This window comes from Hipposideros armiger, unplaced genomic scaffold (genome assembly GCF_001890085.2).
Source record: "Hipposideros armiger isolate ML-2016 unplaced genomic scaffold, ASM189008v1 scaffold_98, whole genome shotgun sequence".
Lineage (NCBI taxonomy): Eukaryota > Metazoa > Chordata > Mammalia > Chiroptera > Hipposideridae > Hipposideros > Hipposideros armiger.
This window is the reverse complement of record NW_017731448.1, coordinates 1,588,605-1,605,216: the sequence shown is the minus strand read 5'-3', so window position 1 is coordinate 1,605,216 and position 16,612 is coordinate 1,588,605. Positions and strand designations below refer to the sequence as shown.

Below are 16,612 nucleotides of genomic sequence, written 5' to 3'. Positions count from 1 at the left end.
TTCCATAATGTAAGTAAGGGGAGTCGGACTGGCTCCTCAGAGCTGAGAAGAGACTGTTAACGGCTGGGTGAGTCAAAACGACCTTTGATGCTCCTCTGCTGTATAAAACAGTGAGGCAGGAGGAGCATACTGGTTTAAAGAGAATGCAATATCTTTCTGATTAAAAAAATCAGAGCAAATGACATTGTACTGCCAAGAACTGCACCTGCGCCACCTTCTTTAGGAAGTCTTCCTTGAGTGACAAACCTATGATGCCCTTGTGCCACTGACTGAGTTCCTATTACGTCCAGTGTGCAGAAGAGTTCACTCTACATTCTCCACCGGGGGACTGTGGACAAGTCAGTCAGCAGGCAATGACAAGATGGCATGACAGTATACAGCATGTTAAGTGTTACAATGGAGCCAAAAACAGGATGATGGTGAGACGACAGAGGAGGCGGCTTAACCCAGGTTTGGGGTGAGCTTTTGGGAGGGGGTGCACTGAAGAATGTCAAAAAGGATTCCTGTCCAATCTACTTCTAAGTTGAGACTTGAAGGATGAGTCAGCTGAATGAGGGGGAAGTAGAATTCCAGATAGACCCATAAGCCTGTGAGGACACACCGAAGGCGACCCCCAATGAGTTAGGCCCTGTTTAATCTGACCAGCGTGGATGGAACCTGCGACTTCCTTCTAGCCCACAGAACATGGCAGAAGGGATGAGATGTCACGTCTGTGAACACGTTACGTTATATAAGACCACCTTAGCAAGCCGGAGCAAGAGGTTCTCCCGCTGGCCATGCAGTGGGTGGCCATGTTGAGGGAGGGGTAGGGAGGGGCCACATGGTACAGAACCGGGGCAGGAGGGGGCTCTAGGAGCTGCGCGCCCCCTCAGGGGGCAGCCAGCAAGCAAACGGGAACCTCAGTCCTACAACTACAAAGAATCGGATGCTGGGGCCACACGAGCTTTGGAAAAGGACCCCGAGGTCCAGGAGGGAAGGCAGCCCCGGACACAACTCTGATTGCAGCCTTGGGAGACCCTGGGGAGGGGGCCCAGTAAGCCGCGCCTGGACTCCTGACCCACGGACACTGTGAGATAATTAGCGTGTGTTATGAAAGCTGCTAAGTTTGTGGTGGTTTGTTGCACGGCAGTAGATAACACAATACCACTCTATTAGATGCCTGCACCTTCAACCCCTGGTCAGTTTAGGTTCCTCACGAACAGAAGAGTATGTCCATTGCACACGCGCCCTTGCTGAGTGGCCCTGACGTGATGCCTAAATACTTGTCATTGAACTCACACTGGTCAGTGTTGCGGACTGAATGCTTGTGTCCCCACCAAAACCTTTCACTGAAGCCCTAACCCCCTAAGTGATGGTATTTGGAAACAGGACCTTTAAGAGGTTATTAGGTTGAAATGAGGTCATGAAGGTGAGGCCCCATGGTGGGATTAGTGCCTTAATAAGGAAGAGCCCAGGCCTCGCGCTCTGTCCCCCACCATGTGAGGACACAGCAAGAAAGCAGACATCTTGTTGGACACGGGAGGCAGCCAGGCACTCCCCCCGCACGGAGCTGCTCATCAGGAAACATTTGTTGGCTGCCTGAATGAACACACATACGGAAACCCTTAGGATCCGATGATTCAGTATGTCCCTCAATGAAAACTGAGTCCCTGAGAAGTTAAGGACTTCAAATAAAGCATTAACTGTTTGGAGGACAGACCATTATGGCGGGCGTGATCCCACGCGTGCCTTCCCAGTGTTAAAAACCAACCGGTCAGCAGCAGCACAGCGAACACCTCTTACAGCTCGGTGGGGTGGCTGTTCCTGCGCTGTGTTTTACCTTCGTCTTCCCCAGCTGCCACTCGCTGTGGGACGAGTCGTACAGCTGCAGCAGGGCCGAGCACTTGTCCTTGACGTCCTCAGGCAGAGCCACGTTCCTCATCAGCACTTTATATCTGCAACAGAGAGGCACCCGCGTCACCGTCTACTCTAACTTCCTTTTTTCCCAACCCCTTCACACAGAAAGAGGGTGTGTTCCCTTCTGTCTTGCCTTTTGTAAAAATCCTGAAAGGGTCTTCGGACTGCATACCCAGCTTTGCGGATCCGCACCGTCTCCAGCATCCCCGAGTACCGCAGCTGGTTCAGCACAACCGCCTGGTCAAAGTGGTCTGGCATCTGCAACAGGCAAAACGGTGGGAGGTTAACAAGGCCACCCCACCACGGTTCTACACACACGCACACACACACATGCACGCACACACACACAGGCACGCACGCACATGCATGCAGACGCACACATACATATGCACACACGCGCGCGCACACACACACTGAACCTACACAAAAATACACAATAAAGAAATGAACCCACCCCATGTACCCACCACCTAGCTTCAACAACCATCACCCGTCAATCCTGCCCCACCTATAAGCCCACTTGCCTGCCCTAGGAGTTTTGGTAAACAAGCCCCAGATGTCACACTGCCTCATGTGGATACACCTATATCAGCATCATTTTAAAAAATAAAACTGCAACACCATTATATCTCCAAAGACACCCATAAGGCCTTGATATTAATATCCATGTTCAAATTTTTTATTGTTTTACAAATACCATAAATATACCACCAAAGAATCTAAAATATCACACAAATGTCACTTTCTTTACTTTTTAAGGCTTCAGTTCCAAGGCATGTAAAGCCTTTTTGGCTAAAGAATACAGTGACCCAATGAGGGCCGGGGGGTGGGGGTTGGGGGGTTCCTCCAGCTTGTCCCCAGGTGCTACCAATGGCGCCAGGTTCCTGGGAAGCATTGCCCTCAGGGAGCGTCTGNGGGGGTTGGGAGGGCAGAGAAAGAGAGCTCGCAAGGGGAGAAAAGAGACAAAAAGAATTTTCCTTTTTTCAATTTCTAGTCAAATACCCTATTTATGGAATGCTCCACACCATGATCACTAAATAAATTAATCCCAGCACATGCAAATTAAAGACAGAGGAAATCAAACCAAGACTTCACATTCTGAAATGTATTATTCACTCAGTTGCCAAACAAACTGCCATCGCTGCCAGGACAATAAGTCTTTCAGAGTAAAGCCCAAAAGTAGGCCAGTTCCACTCTCGGCTCTGTGGGCAGTGATTTGTTTTATAAATTCAATACCCATTCCTTTTCATCTAGTTTTATTTTGTTATCCTACACAACTGTTTATAAAGTGGCTGAAAAATAGTGCCATAGGATATAAGTACGTTGTTAAAAAGGACAAAAAAAAGGGAGAGTAACTTAAATTTGCAAGCCATAAAAACGCAACTGGTTACGAACACAAAATTAGGCTGAGAGCCATGTTATTCTGCACGCTTTCCAAACTAGCAAAAAATAAATTTAAGGAATGCTCTGCACATCTCCCTTACAGCTTTGGATGGACTGGCTGCCATCATCTCCAGGAAGCTGACTTATATTTAATTTCTTCTATAAACACTGGTTAAATTGTCTTTACTCAGCTGTATTCCACCCAAGTATAGCCAATAAATTAGGGCAAACATCCCAAGAATTGTGGCTCCCAGGTTTTTAGTCTTGATTATTATTTTTTTTATTAGTTTCAGGTGTACAAAACAATGCACTAGTTAGTTCTCACCCCTCACAAAGTTACAACGCTCCTCCCCCAGCTCCCCCCCCCATATCATACATATCTATTACAATTCCATTTTATATATCCTTAGAAAAGCAGGGAGAACATAAAAGCATAAAAACAAAATCACCCTTGGTTACTTTGCTACCTTAATGTTTGGAGTAACAAATGGAGAGTAGCAACTGTTCTTCAGGTAGTTGGTTAAAATGCTTGTTATATTTATCTGGGAATATAATCTGATGAGCAGCAATCTAGAAAGGCTAATGTAGAGCTAACATAAAACAAACACCGAATAACCAAAGCATCAGACTTAGTCAACTTTGACTAAATTCATGATCAGAGAAACCCACTCATTTAATCTGTAATCATTCGATCCTCCAAAACTTTTTAAATTAAAAAACTCTCTAAAATCTCTCTCAAGCTTTCACCATTCCTGACCCAGCCTGTGTTTCCTTACTACTTTACTTCCAATCTCTATTTAACAAAGTCCATACAATTCCTTAGTTTGGCACTCGTTATTAAAACATTCTAAAAAAAAAAATACAACTAAAGGGGTGCCCCACCCCAAAAGTTCAGCCACACTTACCATCTTCCAGTCTCTCCGAGGAACATTCCACCTTCAGTTTGGCTCTGGGGCCAAAATTCATATGGAAAACAACGGCCACACTGACCTTTTCGCCACAGCTAAAGACACTGAACAATAATGAACACCATTCCTGTGCTTTAAAAAGTGCTCGGTCACCATGACAACCCCTTCCATTCTCGGGCTAATTAGTGTGGTGTGGTTGTAGGATTTCATAGAGCCCAGGGAGGGGACACCGGAGGGGAGGGCGAGCCACCAGGAGTGGCCGCTCTTTCCAGGCGCCCACTGCGATTGTGTTTCTGCCCCTTTGCGGAAATTTAACCAGGGGCAGGGGGGTCTACAGGCAGATTGTCGCCAGGGCCAACCCACGTTGCAATCATGCGGGTTAAACCTGTATTTCCACTGGTGGCGGTTGTCTCTGGAGGTGCCACTTCCTTTCCTGGGGAATTTCATGTTCAGAGATGACACGGCTGGAGGCTGGACAAGTCACAGGCTTAAGGCTCGCTGGCCTTCAAAACTTGGCTGACGCGCTCCAGGCTTCCCCGGAACTAGTTCTCCAGGACTGGATGGAGCTCAGCCCCACAGGGGGCTGCCTGCAATGCACTAACAGTGAGGCTCTGAAGGCAGCAACAGGGCACATGTTGAAGGAACTGCCAAACACCCTGGCAATCAGGGTCACAGGAGTCTGGGCTTAATCCAGTTACTGAATATTAAGTTCCTCAACCCCCAACGTACAAGGTTCCACGGGAGGATGTTTAAAAAGGTGCAGGCTAGATTTTTTTTTCCTCCCACCACTCCCCACCAGAGTGGTGCATTTGCTATAACGCATAAACCTACACTGACACATCGTTATCCTGCGAAGTGCGTAGTTTACATTAGGATTCCCTCTTGTACAGTCTAGAATGTAGAGTGACATGAAGTCACCATTACACAGAGCCGTTCCACTGCCCTAAAAACCCTCTGTGCTCTGCCTATTCATTTCTACCTCCCTCCAACCAGTCATCTTTTTATTGTTGCCATAGTTTGTGTTTTTTTAAAGACAGTTTTCTTTTTCTTTTTTTTTTTACAGCAGCTGTAGGTGCAGAGCAAAATTGACAGGATGGTACAGAGATTTCCTATAACTCCTGCCCCCATACACTGCATAGCCTCAGAGGGGCTGGATGTAGTTTCAAAGGACCCTGAAATTGAGGAGAGTGACGGTACACCAAACATGACTACTTACATAGTATAGTAGAAAGTCTAATACAAAGCCACATTAAAGATTAAAATTAACTTCCTTGGGAACACAGAAGAGAGACAAACACTGAGGAGGGGAATGGGCGGCTCAGAAATTTGAACCCAGGTCTGACCCAGAGTTTGGGCTCTTACAAGTCCTGCTTAACGCTGGTTAAGGAGTGATGGGCCATTCCACACAGAGAACACAGCAGGAACAGCTAAGAGGCTGAGAGAGCCTGACATGCTCAGTAGTCAGTCTGAGACAGAACAGGGGGAGGCGGGGAGAGGCCTGGGCCGCTGGTGGGCTGAGCTCTTCCTTGATGGCCACTGTTGTCAAGATAAGGGCTTGGAGCGGGAGATGAGTGTGGAGAGACCGAAGCCACAGAAGGGTCCTCTTGTTGGCAATGGCAACACTGGAAACCCGGTATATTTTGCTACCATGCACATCATGAAATGTTACGAAGCCATTAAAAAATAAGACCAAATTAAAGATGCCCCAGCTGACTCTCAGGCCTTTCACAATGTGAAAAAGCGAGACATAGAAAAGTACGTATGATCATCATTTTTGTACAACAAACTATGGCCCCACCAAGGGAAAAAAAAACCCTCCTCTATTTATGTATATGTGCACAATTATATATGTCTAAATATACACGTGCAGAAAAAGCACAGAAAGGTGCCTGCTAGGTTGTTACTGCGGGGGCGGGAGGGATGGATACTGCTGGGGGTGGTGGGAAGGAGAGACAGCTGAGAAAAAAGACAAAGAAAAAAATTAGACTGCATTAGAAGAAGGAAATAATCCCACATATGTAATATGAAACATTTCAGTATGGCTATACATCTTTGGAGACGCACAAAAAAGATTATTTTTACAAGGGAAAAATCAGATACAGAACGGATTCCAGGGGTCCTGCACGGAATGAGGTGAGAGGGTTAGAGAACAGAGACAGGGAAGAAACTGCGTAAGGGTGCTTTAAAGAAGAAAGCACCCACGGCCGGCCGAGTGGCTCAGTTGGTTAAGAGCTCGCGCAAGAGTGCGAGCTCTGAGCAACAGGATCACCGGTTTGATTCCTGGCCCAAGCTGAGCTGCCAACAGGTGGCAGGATGGCTCAGCTAAAAAAAAAACCACAAAAAACACAAAAAACAAAAGAAACCACCCAAATGCCCGTAATCAATGGATAAAGAAACTGTGGGAGATCCATACAATACAATATGATTTGGCCATAAAAACGAACAAAGCACTGATACACACTACAACACGGACGAGCCTTGAGAACATTATACTAAGTGAAAGCAGCCAGTCTCCAAAGACCACATATTATCTGATTCAATTCCTATGGAACCTCCAGATCAGGGAAAGCTACAGACACAAATTAGAGCGGTGGTTGCCTAGAGCTGGTGGAAGGGAAGGAGACAGAGAGGTGGGGCCAGCAAAAATGAAACGGGGTTTCTTTCTGAGGTGATGATAATGTTCTAAAAATGAGTCTGATGATGATTGTATGTATCTGTGGACATACAAAAAAACCCCCACTGAATTGTACACTTTAAAGGAGTCAGCTGGGTGGTAGGTGAATTATATCTCAATCAAGCTACTTTTTTTGTTTGTTTTTTGTGTTGTTTATTTATTTATTTATTTTTAAACAGGAACTATTTTAAAAACCAGACAGACATGGAGACATTTAAAATGGACAAGAAGGAATGGATGAGAGAGAAAGTTTGCATCCTGGAGACAGGATTAAATATATTTAGTTTCAGGTAATTTAATTCTACCCAAAAGAAAAAAAAATTAGAAACCTTTCCCCCCCTACAACCTGAAAAAAATAAGATTTCAGAAATCCTAGACAAAACAAATGACTGATGGAGCATGCTAAGCCCTCCACAAAACTCAATTACGGGCCAGCCCTACCTTCTGCAGCTTAAAATCTAAAGAAAGGGCAACAGGGCAGGGGAGGTGATTTGCAACAAAAAGGCAGAAAGAAATTCATTTATGCGTTAATGAATTTGATTACCCCGGACACTACCTCACCTTCCATAATTGCATAAATAAAGCAAGCAAGAGGTGTGACAGCAGAAATAGACATCGTCCCCTGTCTACGGTACAGGGTCATTCAAAGCTGTGCTGATTTAAAGAAAATAGAATGCGTTTATTATCTCTTTCCTGTCTGAGAGGCCACACAGAAACCAACTGAGGACCCAGGAAGAGGGCTGGGGGGTGGGAGCCTGCGACACAATGCCCTGTGGGGTTCGGTGGGGCTCAGCTTTTAGGGAGAAGGTACTTCTCTCTAATCTGAGGGCAAGTCGCACGTACTGATGAAGCTGCACTGCATCTGTAAGATGTCCCATCAGGAGCAGGCGGGAAAGTCAGCACTAGGGCTAAAGGATGAGCCCCTGTCTCCTGCAGAGAAGACCAACCACTTGTCATTCCACTGACAGGGATGGACAAGCTATAGGCAAGGGGGGGGGGATGGGCACCAGCTGGTTCTGTTTCCCACTCTGCCATCATCCGCTGCTATGTAGGATCACTTAACCTGGATCAGTGAGGTCGGTTTAAAAAAAACAAAACAAAACAAAACAAAAAACACAACTTGGTTCGAGGGAGGAAAAATGAATCTCTCTAGGGAAATGACACGCTTTATCTGGGTACAAACTTATAAACTGACAACTACATAACTCCCTGTAATTTACCTATGCCCTCCCTTGTGCCAAAGATAAAATAAACTGAAAATGCAGTGATTAAAAGAGAAGAGTAGAAACTGCACTGTATTCCCCCCTTTTACCTGTAATGGCTGCAAGGAACCCTAAAGTTCAATTTCATTCTCAATGATAACTTTCATGAGCCAGGTTTTTTATAGTGCCTTAATTTTTTTAATGACTCTTCATAGATATTATTCAACAGATGTCTCAGTTCCTTTTAGAAACATACATTATTTTTAAAGTGCAAAATAACCATAAAAATATGTTAAAACCTTAGTAATTTTAAAAAAAGAAGAATTCTATTATTCAACTTTCCTAGATCTGCTGTGGATTATACATAAAATTTCAAATTGGTATTTGGCAGCCTTGCATGAACCTAGCACTCTTTTTTGTCTCCATGTGTGAAGTACCAACAGCAACCCTTCAGTTCATGTAGCACTTGACCACAGAAACCCCAGTGAGGCGGGTTAGACGGGTCATGTGATTCCATTTTGTAGAGGAGGAAACTGGAACTGAGCGACGCTCAATGACCTGTTCGAACCAGGTTTAATGTTTGCTTACGCCAAACAATTAGGAAAGTTAAGTCTCCAAGAGCTTGGCATTCCTGTCACCTGGCATGTGAATCAAACTTGTATGCTTCAAACCTTATTTTCCCATTGATGTTAAAAAACTGAGGGGATATTTCCTTAGGCTATCATTCTCAAAGGAATGAGTTGGAAACTTCCTTGGGGAAAAGATTATGCTGGAATCCAGGCAGAAAATGCACTTATATTGCAGCATTCCCAGTAGACCTCTGTCTTCTGGGAACGCAGAGAAACCACTGAAGACTTTTAGCACGAGGAGTGAGTGGCCTTGGTCAAAATACAAGTGATATAAAGATCACAATTTGGGGCCTGCCAAATGGCTCAGTTGGTTAAGAGCACAATCTCTGAGCAACAGGGTCGCCGGTTCGATTCCCACATGGGCCAATGAGCTGCACTCAAGCTGAGCTGCAGCTGAGCTGCCAACAGGTGGCAGGATGGCTCAGCTGGTGAGAGCACATGCTCCTAACAACAAGGTTGCCGGTTTGACTCCCGCATAGGATGGTGGGCTACACCCCTCCCCCTCACCCCGCAACTAAGTTTGAACACAGTACCTTGAGCTGAGCTTCTGTGAGCTGCCGAGGGGCGGTCGGATGGCAACTGGACTTGGAGCTGAGGCAGCTGCGCCCTCCACAACTAAGACTGAAGGACAATAACTTGGCTGTTCCCCTTCCCCAATTAAAAAAAATAAAATCACAATTTTAAGGGCCACGGCAGTGGAAATCAGAAACTGATTCACTACACTGTGAGTTCAGCCAAATACCAGTATATGGAAATAACTAGCTAACAGAGGAACCCTTTTGGAAATTCAGATTGCAAACTCAGCACGCACACCTCCAGTAGCTGTGGTCCCATTAATACAACGAGGGGCTGATGACAAACCCCCCCCTTCACATCTGTCCCAGCCTCTGATAACCAACAGAGAATTCAAAATGTGCTTTGACCCATCTGTGGTGCAAGTCCATTTGCCTTCTCTTCCCTCCTCCCTGGGTACCTGGCCAAGGACGGGTGTTCAAGATTTGATACACACCAGTGGACACAGGGAAACACACATCCCGTGGAACCAGCCCACATGCGACAACATGTTTAACAGTGACAGGCTACAATTTATTTCTGGAACGGGTCCTTCCCCCGCTTTTTTGGAGACAGTTTATTAATCTAAAAAGTAACCACGTGATATGATCACAATGTCTTGGAGATCAGGTAAAAGTAAACAATATTTATTGAAATCCAAAGTGTTTATTAAAAACCACCCAGAGACTGCGCAACCTTACAGGTAACTGTACAGGACACACCAGAGCAAACCTAGTTCCTGCCTGGACCCGACAAGCGCAGGATTTGCTGGGGCTCCAATTTGCTTAGACACATGGCAGCGAGCCCAGGTCTGGCAACCCAGGCGCTCAGGGCAGAGATACCAAACGTGGGGTCTAAGGATTACACCCAGCTTGTCTTATTGCCTTAACTTAGTAGCTTAATAAACACATTTTTTAAACTTTGTATCTTCATAAGACTTAAAACACACCACATTGATAGACTTGTTTCTCAAAGTGAGTAGTATAACGTTCTAAAATTAATTGAGTTCTTTTTCTTGTATTTTTAAATGGATCCTGACCTACTTTCTCAATGTGAAATATTGTAAACTTTATTTACATGCATATTAGATCTGCAGCTGAGGGACTTATTACACAGTACATATTATGGAGGATCAGTCCACCTCACCCTAAGAAATAGAAAACAAGTTGATTATTTAGCAAAAAGAACCATCCCGTGATTCTTCGACAAGTAAATATTGTAGAGTAAGGGAGAGGCACTGCAACTAGCCTTACAGAGATGATTGAAATCATTAGGTCTATTGTATTGGCTTTACCATTATGTGATATACCTCTACCCTAATTTAACTTTAAACACAAACCAACCAACCAACCTTACCTTTGATAAACTTTCTTCAGCTTTAAGAAGTCAAAGATCCCAGAAGAGCTATCAAAAAATCGATTATGTTCCACTAATAAAATATCATCCCCAGCCCTAACCTGACTGAGAAAGTCGTGACAGAATTCTTGTCTTCACCTCTTAACAATTAACAAAAAGTTAATCCAAGAAGAGGCAAGGCCTTTCATTCTTTCTTTGCTTTCTCTGCTACATCAGACGCACAAAAGCAGTGAATAAATATTGGATAAGAAATTTAATCAGGCTTTGAACAGTTTTCAAAAGCACAGCTACGAACTGCAGCAATAATTTTCCTGACCTTGAACAGACAGCAAACAAAACACAACTAAACTAGCGACAAAGGTTCATTGTACTTACATCAGTCATTCCTCTCCTGGACTGTGCAACATTGTACACAGTTGTTGCCACTTGCTAATTTTTGCATTTGGAGAAAAGAGGCAGACACTAATTTTCCCGGAGAGAAGAGGCCATCCCCTCCCAGGTGAGGAACAGGAAGCAACATGGTTACATGACTGGCAAACGCTGTGAGTCAGTCCTGGAGGTCAGAGTATGGAAATTTCTCACTCACCAAGAACAGCCTTCCCACCACACCCCACCTGGCCCAGTACAGTTATCACCTCGAGCAAGGAAAACCCCAACAACTCTGTTGCCGCTGAAGCTGTTGTGCTCACCTCAGATCCACGTGAACCCCCAACTACTTAACAGGAAAGGAAAAATGTGAACATAAATAACACACACCCAAAATCTTCCTAAGGCACAGCTTCAGTCATCTCATACCCCTGTTTACACACTTCCAGCACAAGCCAAATTAAGACAAAGGCTTCCATTGAACAACAAAGGTCCCCACGATAGGGCCCCGATCGACTTTCCCACCAGTGCACCCCTACACATGCCCTACACTTGAATCAAACTGTAGAGAACTAGCTGTTTCTAAACTAACACCTTTACTTCCTGTCTTACCTCAACTGAACTAGCCTCTCCACCTGAAATGTTCTCCGGTCGTCTTTAACTGTTGAGTTTCATGCATCTCTCATATGTTCCCTCTTCAAAAAACTGTTTGCGATGCGTCCAGCTGGTGCTATCTGCTGTTTCTCCCCCTTTCCTGGGTTCCTAGCACACGTTGTACTTGCCTTATGATGTGACCTTTACCATGTTCATTCATTCTCATGTCACATATTTTTGTATATCCATTAGACATAGGCACGTGAGTTCCCCATTAGATCACAAGTCCTTTCAGAGGAGGAGCTGAACTTTATGAATTTCTCATTAAATTGCCTAGCATTGGACCTAACGCATTAGATACACACAGACTTAAACTATGGTATTACTCAAATAAAATAGTGCTTGCTTAAAGCTGTTCTAAAGTAGTTGTTTGGGGATGACTTAGAAACAATATCAAAAGCACAGTACATGAAAGGAAAAAATTGGTAAGTTGGATTTCATTAAAAGGAGAATTGGGCCGGCCGAGTGGCACGATGGTTAAGAACTGGCTTGGGATGCCAGAGGGCCCCGGTTTGGATGCCACATATGAGGGCCAGTGACACTGCCCTCTACAGCTAAGATGCTGAACAACAGCTCAACCTGGAGCTGGGCTGCCGTGAGTCGCCGGCAATGGCGTCGGCTGCAGCCCCTGGGGCAGTGGGTTGCCATGGGCTACTGTATGTAGCCAGCAGCCAGCGTGAGCGGCCAGCAGCCGCAGTGAGCGGCCGTCCAGAAGCCGGCGACTGATCTGCCTCACCCGGGAAGAGCGCAATGATGGTGCCAACTTGGACCAGTGAAGCAACGTCCTCCACAACTAGACTGAAGAACAAAAGGACAGCAACTTGTCTGTTCCCCTTCCCCCAATTCCCCAGCGCTGTTCCCATCCCCCAATTCCCCAATTAAAAAAATCTTTAAAAAAAGGAACAATTTTTCCTCTTTGAAAAACACTGTTAACACAATGAAAAAAAAAAAAGGAACACACTGGACAAATATTTGAAAAATACATATTTGAAAAAAGACTGTATTCAAAATAAAAAAACAAACAAAACACTTAAACTCAATAATATGAAAACAACAACACAAGTTTTAAAAATAGGCAAAAGGTCCGAGCAGACACATCACCAAATAATGTATAGGAAAGGCCAGGAAGCACACGGAAAGAGGCTCAATATCAGTTTCTTAGAAAACTGCAAATTAAAACAACAATGACATACCACTACGCACCTATTAGAATGAGTAAAACCTGAACGCTGAAAATACCAAATGCAGACACGGATGGGGAGCAACAGGAACTTTCATTCATAGCTGGCTGAATGCAAAACGATACAGCCAATCGGGGAAGACAGTTTCCTACAAAACTATAGAGTCTTAACACGGGACCCAGCCATCACACTCCTAGCTATTTCCCCAAATCAGCCGAACACTTACATCCACGCAAAAACATGCAAATGTTTATAAAAGCCTTATTCATAACTGTCAAAGTGGAAGCAACCAAGATATCAATAGGCGAGTGGACAAAGAAACTGTGCTCCATCCTTACAAAGGAATATTATTCAGACATTTTTTTAACAAAGAGCTCTCAAGTCCCAAAAAGATGTGGAAGAACCTTAAACACATAGTGCTAGGTGTGATAAGTCAGTTTGAAATGGGCATGCCTAACACTATTTGATTCCAATGACACCGCATTCTGAATAAGGCACAGCCATAGAGCGGTAGAAAGATGACTGGTAGCCAGGGGGTGGGGGGCAGGACGAAGGATAGGCAGAGCACAGGGAAGCCTTTAGGTGGCTGAAACTATCCTGCGTGCTCCTGTAATGACATGACACGTTTAGAACTTTAAAGCACAAGCGTGAACCCTGGAGGATAATGCCAGGCAACAGTGCAGGTTGTCACAAAAGAATCGAAATGTATTACAAATGTATTAAGCAGCCTCACAGACAGACTGGGGCATGGGAGGAGGGGGGAAGGGGCTGGCTTAGTAACTCTGGAAAAGGAGTCTACATGACTTAAGGCCAAAGCAGCTGCATATATATATAAAGTGCTGCACTGTAGCTGACAGTTGTTTCCAGGGGGCCAAGGGTAAGCATTCTGACACCACCGCACCATTAACTGAATGGATGGCGGATGGTGGGAGCCAGGCTTCTCACTGTTGGAGTGAGAATTCTGCAAGAAAACCTTAATGAGATGCACTCAATCCAAAAAGATTTTGATTTACTTTCATGCAGACAGCGAGAGAAAAACTCAGCTCTGATGCTGGCTTAACTGTCATTTGAAAGGATGCCAGCCGCAAGGTCCAAGCAGTCCTCGAAAAGATGTTTCTAGAGAACACGCCCCAAACGCAGCTCCATACCCCGATCTTTTTCCCTCTACTTATATGCTATAACTGGAATGTGTTTCTATGGGGAACAGTTCAGCTGTGAGATGTGATGAGGTAACTTTTCAATATAGAAGAGCTTAATGAGGATGGGTGAAAAAGAATTGGGCAATAAAAGTAAAGCCTCATTGTCTCCGCTGAGATGTCATTAAATGGAAGAATAATGCATGCAAAGAAAGGGGTTTTGGTTTTTTTATTTTGATTTATTTATTTATTTATTTATTTATTTTAGCTGAGCCATCCTGCCACTTTTTGCCAGCTCAGCGGCTGCTCAGCTCGGGCAGGGACTCGAACCGCTGTTGCTCAGAGCTCAAACTCTTGAGCAAGCTCTTAACCAACTGAGCCACTCGGCCGGCCCGGGTTTTTGGTTTTTTAATCAGAAATACAGAGAATACGTACAATGAAAATCCCACCGGTCTCCTGGAGAAAACCACTCTTGCTAGCTAGTCTCCTGTGTTTCCTCCCAGACGTATTCTAGTCATGTATAAACACCGTGTGCATGTGTGTGCATGTATGTGCATGTTCACCTGTACTCACACACATGCAATTTTTAAAAATGAAGATAAAAATATGTACCCCAGTTTGCTCTTTTCACCAACAGGATTTGAGAGTGCTCCCCGTTAGGATACAAAGGTCTCCCACATTCTTTTCACAGCTGCACAACATCATGAGAATGTATTTAGCCAGATATTCCCTATTGATGAATATTCAGGTTGTTTTTATTCTTTGTTTTCTATTCAACTTTTACTGAATGAAAGGAAATAAAAAAGTCCCCCACCAGAGCTTCCTGTCAACACCTCCACCCCTGGCCCCTCAAGAATCCTGTTTCACAGCAAACACAGTCCTACACTTCTGGGGGCCAGCAGTCAGGAGCAGGGTGAACTTGAAGGTCATCACTCTGGTGTGAAGCTATGTAGGTCACATCTTCCATCTCAGTCCAACCTCCACCTCTAAGGACACATGATGACCAATGAGCGGCCTGATGTGCAAGAGAGGCTATATGTGTGCCACTATTTTTTTTTCAAGATTTTATTGGGGAATTGGGGAAGGGGAACAGCCAAGTTGTTGTCCTTCAATCATAGTTGTGGAGGGCGCAGCTAGCTCAGCTCCAAGTCCAGTCACCATCCGGCTGCCTGTCGGCAGCTCAGGGCAGCTCAGCTCAAGGTACCGTGTTCAATCTTAGTTGCGGTGGGCGTAGCCCACCATCCCATGCAGGAGTCAAACCGGCCACCTTGTTGTTAGGAGCACGTGCTCTCACCAGCTGAGCCATCCTGCCACCTGTTGGCAGCTCAGCGGCAGCTCAGCTCAGGCATAGCTCATTGGCCCATGTGGGAATCGAACGGGCAACAATGTTGCTCAGAGCTCGCATTCTTAACTAACTGAGCCACTCGGCCGGCCGGCCCTATATGTGTCACTATTACTTTGACAATGAGAAGACTCCAGTGATTCAATTCTGCTGATTTTCTATTATGTTCTAGTGTGTTAGACATGGAAATTTGGGAGTTTACCTGTCACACTAAATAACAAGGTCACTTAATAATATTTCTAGTCCAAATGATAGAAATCTAAAGGGATAGGTTACGGTACAAAGCTATGTCTTAAACTGACCGTTTAATAAAAATAGCCCTCACTCACTCCCTACTTGTTGAACAGGGACTAATTCCATTCATAGAATTAAACATTAGATAGGATCTCACTTAATCCTTACCCCCACCACCCTATAAATTAAACCAGCCCATGATCACCAAATTAAATGAGTGACAGAAGGCCAAGAGAGCAACCATTCAGGGAGTGCCATTAGCTGACATCAGCACAGCACTTCCCACCTTCCAAAGTACTTGACATACAAAGCATCATGTGCTCATCTCTACCATCCTGTGATGGGGGCAGGGTGGCCACTCGCGTTTTCATTCAACAGGTCCAAAGACTGTGAGTGATCTGAGCCACATCACACAGCAGAGAGCACAGAGGAGCAACCAGCACCAACTTCTAACATCAGAATCCCTGCAGATGCTGCCAAAGCTTTCCTCCAGTGCAGCAGCTCCTCTGAGGATCAACAAGTTCAAGTCCAAGGTGACACTATGGGAGCTGCTGCTATGATCGATCATCTGTGGGTGGTTATCAAGTCTGAGTGCCTCTGTTTTGGGGCATCGACTGGCTTGTATTTACGAACCTCAACGGTGGTGATACAGCAGTGAAGTATTAATAGTAGCAGTACTACTACTACTTGTAGTAACAATACTAGTAATCGCAGCAGCAGCTGGGGCAGCAGTCATGACAAAGGCTAATATGGTACTTATTATATGCCAGGCACTAAGCTAGCTAGCTTCACAATGCTGACTTTGATTTCATTTTAGCAACTCTATCATCAACCTCATTTTACAGATGTATAACCTGAAGCACAGAGAGGTTAATTAACTTGTTGAGGGTCACAAAGCTTATGACTGACAGAGCCAACGTTCAAATCCAGGCAGAATGAGGGCCAAGCCAGCACTAGGAACCACTAGCTACACTGGCTGTCCTGCAGGGTGCCATTCAGGAAGGGGGGCGGGAGAGCGCCCGCGGTTCCAAAGTATTCATTATTGAACAATGGACGTTGTTTCCTAGTGCATTTTTCCTGAATATTCTTGAATGACATT

General features: G+C 44.9%; 1 protein-coding gene across 1 annotated transcript in view; it reads right to left on the bottom strand.

Moving 5' to 3' along the window:
* The window catches only part of MYO10 (myosin X), a 102,836-nt gene that overhangs the window by 34,739 nt on the left and 51,485 nt on the right, over positions 1 to 16,612 (bottom strand). Inside the window, exons 17-18 of the mRNA XM_019646214.1 lie at positions 2,030 to 2,154; positions 1,820 to 1,934 (exon numbers count right to left, since the gene is read on the bottom strand). Coding sequence (XP_019501759.1) covers positions 1,820 to 1,934; positions 2,030 to 2,154 — 240 coding nt within the window. The remainder of the gene's footprint in view (positions 1 to 1,819; positions 1,935 to 2,029; positions 2,155 to 16,612) is intronic.